General features: G+C 40.2%; 1 protein-coding gene across 1 annotated transcript in view; it reads left to right on the forward strand.

Moving 5' to 3' along the window:
- The window catches only part of NDUFS8 (NADH:ubiquinone oxidoreductase core subunit S8), a 517217-nt gene extending 513747 nt beyond the window's left edge, over positions 1-3470 (forward strand). The window contains exon 7 of the mRNA XM_044085488.1: positions 3158-3470. Coding sequence (XP_043941423.1) covers positions 3158-3289 — 132 coding nt within the window. The 3' untranslated portion in view covers positions 3290-3470. The remainder of the gene's footprint in view (positions 1-3157) is intronic.
- Positions 3471-11442: the final 7972 nt, after the last annotated feature.

Here is an 11442-nt window from a genome sequence, read left to right on the forward strand (position 1 = left end):
ATTCCTTAGTTATAGCAGCAATCACTGAAAGATTATCAGAGGAGTCTTCCTCTATTCATCTGCCCAAGAATGAGTCACAGGCAATGAATAGGCTGGGGAAGCAGAGTTATACTTCAGACTCCTTTGCAATTCTGGTCATGAACTATGCCACCCACGTGACAAGAATCAAGAGGAATCTCTCTCAGCAAACATTATCCACTCTGAAGAACCCCCTATCTCCTGAGCTGCAGAGACAACTTCAGACAACTCTGATGAAAGTATCTACCATTACCAGTCTCTCCATGTGCTTGATGCATAATGCAGTGGATGGAGCAGCTGAGTCAGGCATCGGAATGAGAAATCATACCTTTTTGCAGTTATGTGATTTTGCAGACAACTTTAAAGCATCCTTCACCAACACCCCTTTTGAAGGTGCTGCCTTATTCGGATTGATGACAAAAGAGAAAATGCAGAAGAGCTAGCAAGATGGCAAGACTCTCTCTGCTGTGGGAGTAGAGTTCAAGCACCCCCCCCTCCAAACATCCCAGTAACGGGAATGAAAAAGAGCCTCATTCACACAGGTTCTGCAAGTCTAGAAGTCAGACTCGTCTTCTGACAGAAAGGCTGTGGCAAAGATGCGGCCCCTTTAAAGGATGCAAGCCTAAGGCCCAAAGAGGTCTGCAGAACCAGGGATTCCATGGGCCCTTTTCCAACAGACAACCTCAGAATCCCTGAAGGTCTGTCCAACTGCTCCATTCTGGAGGCATTTGTGGGATGCATATCCCTCTACTCACTGTCGTGGTGTGTCAACACACGAGACAAGTGAGTAAGAAGGATTATATTCAGAGGCTGTCATATTCCATGTTTTGAAACTCCTACTCCCCATCGCATCCATTGCTGGACATCCCACCCAGCCAGGCAAAGGACATTTCACAAGAGGTTGTCTCAGCTACAAAAAAGAGCCACCCAAGAGGTCCCACCAAACCAGCCCAAATCAGGCTGAGGCTTTATTCACGATTCCTTTTAGTCCCAAAGAAGTCCACAGACCTCAAGCTGATTCTGGACTTCAGCCTCCTGAATATACAAATATGTAAAAAAGACGTGCTTTTGGATGGTCTGTCTCAATACAGTCCATTCTTCCATGTTTACAGAAGAACGAATAGATGTGCTCCATAGATCTCCAGGACACTTAGGTTCACATGAAGATTACAAAGGAGTCCAGCATCAGCATTGCAGAAACTGTCAACCCGAAAGGTTTACTGTGTAAATGGAAAAGATTTACTTCTTGAATACATAAAGGTTTATTTCATGGGTGGAATCTTAAAATATTGAGCTCTTTTCAGCTTCTGTTAAAGATGTTCTCCATTTTCTTACTACTCTCTTCCATTCTGGCTCAACTTTCCCAATTATTAAAGTTCATTCAGCAGTGATTGCCTCATTTCATTTTGGTTTGAAGGATCATTCATTGGCTTCCTACAGATTGTGTAAGGCTTTTCGCAAAGACACCTTCCTTTCTTTTTCCCATGATAAAAGGACTCTGCCACCTTGGGATCTAAATTTCATCCTAGTAGTCCTGTCAAAGCCTCCATTTGAACTATCAGCAGCAGCTACAGACCTAAACTTTTTGTCTTGGAAAACTATCTTCTTGGTAGCTATCACTTGAGCCAAAAGGATATCAGAACTTCACACTCTTTAATATGCCTTTCCCTATGTTGTTTTCTTAGGGATAAGATTATGTTAAGAACAAATCCCTCCCTTATACCAAAAGTTGCTTCTGAGAGCAACATTCCTCAGTCCATTCACTTACCTGCATTCTTTCCCAAGTGTCAGAATAAAGGGGAATACATACTGCATATACTGGCTGTTCGCTTCTCCATTCACAGTATAGCCACCTTCAGGAAGGATAAACATTTGTTCGTATCCTTTGCTCAGAACTCTTTCCTAATGTAGATAGTTATAAGCTTGCATGTCCTTTACCTATTCACTTCATAACAAATTCTTGGCTGCCAAGCCCAGGGCTCATTCTGACAGGTTCATGGCAGCATCTACAGCTGTTTTCCAGTCATATTCCCTGGAAGATATTTGTGAAGCAGCAACTTGGTCTTCTACACATACCTTTATTAAACACTGCAAATTGTTCTGCACGTTCAGAGACAGAGTTTCCTTTGGGGCTTCCTTCCTGAAAGGTCTCCTGTCATGAGGCCTCCCCAGATTTCCAAAGCTGGGGATTCTGACCTATATGTCAGATTGGATGGACTGAATGAGTAGTATACAAAAGTTATGTACTTACCATAATGATAGATCCTTTCATTCCACTGTCCATCTGATATGGCAACCCACCCTCCTTCCCCCTACAAGTTCATAGACCTCAAGGATTGTGTCTTCTTCCTTGAGTCCAAATCCTTGTAGTACAAATCACGGGCTTACACTTAAGGCTTCAAATGCAATCTAGTTAGTCATGGGGACAAGGGCGTTATGGAAAGGAAAGATTCTAAAGGGCTCATGGCTAGAACACCAAATTTGCCCAATCAGATCTGAGCGGTGGCTCGAGGACTCATAAGTCATACTGAACAGTCTGGAATGTAAGAATCTGCCATGGTAACTACATGCCTTTCATTTTTCATTTCAGTAAAGGCTGGAAAACAAAAAAAAGTAACAAAAATTATACACAATAGAGCAGCAGGATGCACTCTGACAAACTTAGAGTGTTAAGGGTAGTGGTTTGCAGCCTGAAGACCTGTTTATTAGAATATAACAACTTTGAAAAACATGGAATACAGCTCAATTGGTTTGCAATTTGTAAATTTCATTATTTGATTGTGGATGTGGGTGCATGACAGTAGATTATTTGGGACCATTATAACAGAAGGTACCTGGGTGTACTAAAAAAGTGATAAAATGGTCTTGAGTTGGTGCAAAAGCTTAAACAACTTGTTGATACTTGGTCATATCTACATAGATCCCTGTGTTTTTTTGTTGTTTTAACTCATTCATAATTTATCTTTGCACTTATGGTTTTGTAGGGTCAGAAAGTATATATAAACTAGACTGACTTGTGTATGAATTCATAGGTTTTAGAGCTTTTCCAGCTTTGGGAAACTAAACTTAGAGCTGATAACATTTCTTTATAAGAATATTTAAGAATACCAACTCCTTATTGCTCCTTTTGTTTCCATAGGGTCCCAACTTTGAATTTTCTACTGAGACACATGAGGAGCTTCTATACAACAAAGAAAAACTGCTCAACAATGGTGATAAGTGGGAGGCCGAGATTTCAGCTAACATTGAGGCAGACTATCTATACCGGTGACCTGCAATCTCTGTCTTCCTTGTGGGGGCCAGCATGTATACTGTGTTTGTGTTCTGCTTCATTCCTGCAGCCTAAGGATTCCATCTTGTAACCGGCTATGGGACTTGTATAGTACAAAACTTACTTTATTTAACTACCTTCTTTAATAAAAAGGAATAAGTATTGTGTGTTGCCTCTTTAACCTTGCTTCATGGAGCAGTGCTTGTGTTTTGAGCATTTGTGTCTTGTTTCATGAATATGAATATTTTTTAATATCCATCCGAAGTAAATCTTGATGGTTTTCCTTTTCTTGTCCAGTTTTATTTTTTTATGAGAATCGAGCACAAGGGTAGTCCATAAGTAGTAGCATTTGAACAGTATAGGATCTTAAAAGAAGTCCATTTACTCTCTGCAGATAGTATTTTTCTTTATAATTTTTTATTTGGTCCAGTTGTGTATCAACCTTTTCTTAGTGGTTAGGTTTGTGCCATATATACATAAAGTAATTTATTTATCTGCTGTTAAATGAACAATGTATTACGTTGTCCACAAAATAAAAAGTCCACTAAGGATGAACAATTTCTGAAAAACAGAACAAGTATTAATTACAAACTGAAATGAGCAGCGAAACACTGTTAAAAGACTCATACACACACACACATATATATATATATATATATGTATATATATACAGAAACCATGTACTCAAACAATGGTAAAAACAATAAAAATGAACTTAACTTTATTAAGAACAGGTAAACGCTTCTGCGTTATAAACGCTTATTCAGACTAAATTGTTGGGAAATATATGAGCTTATCTTAACACATTCTCTCCAATGGAGGTCAGGAAGTTTGCACTGTAACTTCCAATAGGCGGAGCCTAAGCCTTTTCACAAAATCAGATTATGTCCTCATATTTCAAACAAATGTTCATATCTCTGGAACCATAGAGGTTATGAAAGAAGCATAAATTGCAAGCTCTTCAGCACAAACCTTTTTTTATAGTGGTAGTATTCTTTACATTTTATGTCTTAAACAGAATTTTATAAGTCACAGTAAACCCACTAACTATTACATTTGTAATATTCTGTAAACAACTAACAATATCTCAGCAACCTCTCAAGTTACTCGCATACTGTCAGCAGCATTTTATTCATCTAGCTGAGAGCTTTCATATGAGGATAAGAGTTTTGTGTGTGTTGATTGTTGAGATATTTAGAAAAATGTGAACATTTTATCTATATAAATTAATATTGTAAAAACAACAGTTAATATCTATTTACCTGCACTTGACACAGGGGTCAAATATTAATGCAATTGAGTTTGCTAGTGTGTAAGCTTTAAGGTGAAATATTTTAAAACCTTGTACATACCATGGTTTTGGAATTATTGATGCAAATATGAACAAGCAATATTTGACACATACAGGCGTCAGTAGGAGTTAACTGCAGATGCATCTGGAATCATCATCACTCAGATGTAATGAGTTAACATCAGTGCATCAATTCAAACTTCTATCAGACAATCAAATACGTATCACTGGTGACTAAGCAACTATATATCACATTCACCACACTCGCCAATAGAAAAGTAAGAAGCCTATTACAATGCAACTAATGAACTAAGTAGCAAAAGTTACATCAGCAGCGTGTAGTGAAGGTCTGAGTGTGGCTCCTAGACCTTCTTTTCCTGGACAAGAGTCTTCAGGCCATATTGAAGGCCCAACATGTAGAAAACTTATTCTTGAGAGAGAAGGCTGTCCAAATTGATTTTTTTCAGCCCCTTCCGTGGTGGCTTCTAACATGTTCCACAGATCCCTCAGAAGTCCAACCCACGTTGATTGAGAGTACATTATGTTGGCCTTTGTCAGGGCCCAGCTTTGTTGTGGTATTGGCTTGGCCCCAACAGATGTCCTTCTATTCATATGCTGCTGTATCCATAACATAAGGGAGTCTGCCTCTGGTCGACTCACGTACATCTGGCCATTTTACAAAAGATAGATGCTACTGTAAAGGTGCGTATGATGTCCTGCATCTGTCTGTCTCTCTCTGCAGACATCAGGTACAAAACAGATGTCAGCACACACCTACCTCAGAACTTTTCTGCCACCTTCGTGATTGCCAGCTCTGGTCGTCACTCTTTTGGAAAACTGAATTTGTCCTATCGCGCTTCAGATAAGTACCCCATAAGGCAGTGGTGCACAATCTTTTTGTGGGGAGGGCCACTACACTAATTCTTAATGCATCCGACATTTGACCTTATCCCATGAGTAAAGACATACATAAATGGATGTATGAGAATAAATCCTCAGATTATTTAACTGCCTGACAGAATGCAGGTCATGTCCCCATCAATCTGAACTTTGCATGGTTACTTGAAATGTAGGCCGTCATGAAGTCAGATAAGTGCTGTGTTGGGGAACCTTCCTTTTCTTGTTTGTGAATAGTTTGATGTCAGCTAGGATGGGAAAGTGTGAGTGCTGTAGGCAGATACCCTACAAAGTCCTCCAATCCTACTGCCTTTTTTACATGGTTACAGAGCACAACTACAAATCTTGTTCCATCTGTCAGTCCCTCATACCCCAGACTTTGTACTCACATTTGTTGTCATTAAATACTTTTGTAGACATTCAGTGATTAAAACATTTGGCCCAGACTGAGATGGTGGATCCCTCCACACCTGACATATATTCTGCTCCAAAGAAAAACTTGACAGGCCAAGGCCCAATGTTCATTCTGTCCAGTTAAATTCTCACATACCTGCTGAGGTTATAGGACTCATGGTATGTCTGACACTTCCTCAGATGCCCTCTGTCTCGGCCCTGCTGGAGGCTAGTATGGCATCCAAGCACCACATGTCTAAAGTGACTGTTACTGCAACAAAGAGGGAGTCATAGATCATTATCTTGGAGGGCGGAGAAAGATATCCCTCAGATTTTAGTACAGGAAGAGATTCTGGCATTAGAAGTCAGAGCTTCCATGTTTACTCCAAGTGAATTCCCCTAAGAAGATACAGCAGAAAACCAAGCATGTTCCCACCATCAAGGGAGGAGGAGTGGATGGACTTTTTTTCAGGCCATTAAGACTCTCAAGCCTTCTTCCTTTTTGGTTCCTCTGTCCACTCCACAGAAATTTATTGTGGACTCTTTCCTCTGAGGATGAGATGGGACCTCAGATTCAGATGATCATTATAGAACATACTCCTCTCAAATTCAATAAGCTGGTCAGGTGCTCTCAAATATAAGGACTCCCTCTCCCCTGATTCCCCTGTGGAGAAGGCATCTTTTGGAGGGATCATTGTGAGTATGATGTAACATTTTGAGTGGAAGTCTAAACAAATCTCTGATGTTCAGAAAAGGTACTACAGCCTTTTAGAAGTGAATACCCTAGCCCCTACCCGTGTCTGTCCAATCTTGGAGGCATTTTTGATGCTTTCTCATGCATGTCTTCTGCTCCTGACTCTTAACCTCCAACCCCCAGTAGGCCTGACAGATTCTATAAAGTTTTAGATGAACTTAGGTTTCAAGAATCCAGTTGTTGATCCTTCAGCTGTTCCCGTAGCATTAGATGAACCATCTAAGCTTCTACCTAATGCTAATGCTCTACCCTCAGACAAGGACAGGAGGGCAAAACAGGTCTATGCTTCCACTACCATGGCCTCCAAGGACATTAATTTTCAGACCCAGATGACCAAATACCTTCTGCCTATTCTTGGCAGTCTGAATGAGGCTGTTAATGACACAGTAGGACCATACTCTGAATAACAGATTGTCTTTGGTAGCTCAAGCCACTCAGGTAGCTAGGCATAGCATAAAATGCAGCTGTGATGCTGCTGAGTTCTCTTCCAGAACAGTTGCTACTGACTCAGTTATTAGGAGTTACTCATGGTTAAGCACTTAGCCTCTGCTTGAAGATTTCAAGGCAAAACTCCTAGATTCCCCTCTTGATACCCTTCCCCCTTCCAAAAGACTCACTTTTTCTATCACAAATTGGGAAATGATCACAACATACATGTGGGTACTCACCACCATCAAACAAAGTTACAGAATGTCCGCTAAAGAGCTCCCTCTCTTCAAAGGTATTTCACCTCCTCCCCACTACCAGTTGTATCTTCTTCCACCCATTCTAAAGTTCCTACTTTCCAAAGGCACAGTAGAACCAGTTCCTCTTCAGTTTGTAGGAAGAGGATTCTACCCCAGGCTGCTCCTGGTTTCTTGAAAAGAAGGATAGTGGAGACCTATATTGGACCTTTCTTAGCTCAACACCTTTCTCAAAGTATCCACTTTCAAAATGTTGTCTCTTTAGACCCTTTTTCCCCTTTATCCTTCCTCAGGCCTTCCTAGTGTCTTTGGACTTGAAGGAAGCATATCTGCATATTCTCATACACCTGGCTTGCAGAAAATGTCTGTGGTTCTCTACTAGATCATCACATTTTCAGTTTTCTGCTTTGTCCTTTGGGCTTTCTACTGCTCCAAGATTTTCACAATGTGCTTAGATCCAGTAGTAGCCTTCTGCAGGACTCTGGGGAATACAGATATTCCTCTCCCTAAACAATTTGCTAATCCAGGTTTCCTCACCTTAAATTATATTACTGCACCTCAAGTTCACTCTCACCCTCCTCCTGCAATTGGAATTCACCATTAATTTAAAAAATTCTTCCCTACAGCCCACTTAAGACAAAGTTTTCTTTGGTTGTAACTAGACACAAAAAAAAAAAAAACATGCAGGCCTTCTTACCCCAGGAGAAGATACAGAGCCTCACAACTTACTTCCAATCCCTGTTACTTTTCTATGTCTGCTCAGCAAATGAGATACTCAGAGCTGTAAGTTATATTGTAGCAGCTATCCCAATGCTACCACTAGCCAGGCTGCATGTGAGGAAAATACAGTGGTACTTGAATGTTTGGTCTCATCACTCTCACCCATGGACACACACATCCCCCTCATACCATGTCTAAAGAGGGAAATCCCATAGTTGTTGTTACAGGCGAATCTCAATCCAGGCTTCCTCTTCGAGATGGAGCCTCCAAGTCAGGAGCTGCTCACAGACTCCTTTGACAAGGCTTGGTGGCATGTGTAGGGACTCACAAGGCCCATGGTTGCTGGCAACTCAATCTCAAGGCAGAAGGCAACCTGAAGAAGAAGATCCTATACGTCTTCTCACATCTCTAAAAACCCGGACCTCTAAAGGTATTCACAGACCACACAACAGTTATGTGGTACATAAACAATAAAGAAGGTTATAAATCCTACCAATTATGCAGGTTGGCTCAGATTGTTTGGGATCTGGCCATCAAAACAAACATGTCCCTTCAAGCAGTATACATCCCCTGCATGGACAACGTCCTGGCAAACTCCCTTAGCAGGTCCATTGAAGACTCCCATGAAAGGATGCTCAACAACCAGGTCTACCTAGACAAAGTCCGCAAGTGGAACGTGCTGCAACTAGACTTATTTGCATCAGAGAACAAGCAGCAGGTCTCTCTTTTGTACAAGGATTCCATGTCCGCAGGCTTGGAGGACAGATGCCTTGTCTTTCCAGTGGACAGAAATATTTCTATATGCCTTCCCTCTACTGTCTCTGCTCCCAAAAGTTTTAATCAAAATCCAGAACAAAAAAAACAAGGATTTTGCTGGTGACTCCCTTTTGGCCAAGGCATCATTGGTTCTCCTTCTGTATCTCTTAGCAAGAGATAATCAGCACAAGCTACCCTGCAAAGTGGACCTGATGACACAACAGAAGGGCTTGTTGCCTTACTCAATCTGTCATTCTTTGACCTAACACTATGGACATTAGGATTCTGAGCCCTGCCAGACATCAATTTTCTGAGGACATTCTTTGTGTTTTCCAGGTGACAAGGAGACCCATTACCCAAAACTCCTACTTAGCCAAATGGAAAAGATTTTCAGTCTGGTGTCAAGTTAAAAATCTGGACCAAATAACGTGAGGTTCCTATTGTTTTATCTTATTTGTGTGAACTCTTGAAAGGTGGTTTAGCATATTCATTTGTTAAAGCCAACCTTTCGGTCATTTCAGCCTGTCTTCCCCTTAACCCAAATGTTACGTTCAGGCTTGTGGTCAAATCATTTTTAAAAGGGGTCCCGCACTTAAACCCTCTGAGAAAATCTGACCCCCCCCCCCATTGGACCTCAATTATTTGCTGGAAAAGCGCACTCTGACTACCTTTGAACCAGCAGCTTCCTCCACTGTCAAATTCTGCACCTGGAAAACCATTTTGTTGTAGCTCTTACTTCTACTGGATGGGTCTCAGAACTGCAGATGCTGATGGCCACTCCCCTTTCTCATTTTCAAAAAGAATAGAGTGCTCCTGAGTGTCAGTCCTTCCTTCACGCCTGGAGTGGTAAATGAGATCTCTTTCAGTCAGGCCATCAACATGCCTACTTTCCCAACCCACAGAACGGGAGAAGAATTCTACATTCCCTGGAATTACCAGGCAGCTCATATTTTACCTGGACAAGATTAAGTCTATTCACAAGTCAGACCAACTGTTCTTTTCTTTCCTGGATCCTAAACTGGGCCAGCCAGTACCTGAAACAGACTATTGCTAGCTGGATTTCTGTGTCCATCTCTTTTTGCTAAACTTACCATGGCAAATCCTTGCTTTCATTCTTAAAAGCTTATTCTATGAGCTGTGGCCTCTTCTGGATCTTTCAACAAGGGAGTAGACTCCAGGCTAATTCTGGAAGCTACATTGTCTTCAGTGCACATTTTCTCTTAAGCATTACAGATGCCATTTCCAAACTTAGTTACCTTCACCAGGTCAGGTTTTTTTCTGGCCTCTTAGGTCTCACAACTCTCAGTTATCCACTAGCTCACTAAACTTTGTGAATCACCCATCTCTTTGGAAAACTGCAACAATGATTTCAGTCAGGACATAATACAGTTGTGTAAGACTTACCATAGCAGTAGATGTCCTACTGACCACTGTTGCAGTATTCATCCCCACCCACTTCCCCCTTTTTCCCTCTTTATCCATTTTTTTATGCTACTGCCCTGGTTGTCAGCCTCTGGGACTGAGGGGACCATTATTTTCTCCTGTTTTTCCCCTCCTAGCTAACCAGTTTCTTCCCAGACATCTTCAGGCTGCTGGCTTAAAGATTGTCTGATGATTTATGCTCATACATTAACTTATGTACCCCCTTAATTCACGGGCTGAGGTCAGATGTATGGCTAATGGAAGATTTAGGCTTTGATACCCCAGCTGGATGCCAGTTATTTTATCTGTCTGGAATATAGCAACAGTGATCATCTACTGTTATGGGTATTTTTATGTTTATTTATTTATTAATTGATTGATATTTGATTAAACATAAAACACCCACAAACACTAATTCCAACCACAAAACAAAAACACAAATATTTAAAAAAAACAGCTGTCTGCATTTTGTTGTACCATATTTAGACTGTTTAATACTTTAGTTTGATTTTTATTTTTCTTAACAGAGTTTCTGTATTCTGATCAGATGATTCTTCATTTTTAGGCGCCATTTTCTTATTTTGTCATATTTTAAGTTTTCCTTATTTATAGGTCTGTCTTGTGAATCTAATTTAGATGGGGAATGCTATGTATTTTGTTGAAAGTGTGTAATTTAAGTTTGATTAATTTACTGGATTTGTTCTTATTTTGAAGTGAATTGAAGAGATGCCTTTTTTAAAATTTGTGTTTTTGTTTTGTGGTTGGAATTGGTATTTAGAGGTATTTTATGTTTAGTTTACTTTTATTAGGATGGTTACATCACCCAAACAATATGTATGATGATTATATCAACCCATAAATACTATTTAATATTCACACTTTATATTACATATGTATTTTCATTCTAACCACTTTTAGGGATTAAACACAACGATAAACATTCTCTCCGTTAAACATTGAGCTCTGGGTAGTACACTATAAATGCTCTTAAGATCGCTAGTTTCACAAGAGCATGTGCGTGTATTTTAAGAGTGGCAGATCTAGATTTTATTCTAAGTAATTTGAAAGAGTCACTCCTAGATTGCTTACATCTTTGTTATACTTTTGATTTTTATATGTTTTCCAGTATATATTGATACTGGGCAGGGCATTAGAAATGTTTTCTCTGCTTTTGATTCTAATCAGTATTTTTATGAGTTTATAAATATTGGCAGTTCTGTTTACATTAAGTAACCGA

This window comes from Protopterus annectens, chromosome 10.part0, assembly GCF_019279795.1.
Source record: "Protopterus annectens isolate FY-2018-M chromosome 10.part0, PAN1.0, whole genome shotgun sequence".
Lineage (NCBI taxonomy): Eukaryota > Metazoa > Chordata > Ceratodontiformes > Protopteridae > Protopterus > Protopterus annectens.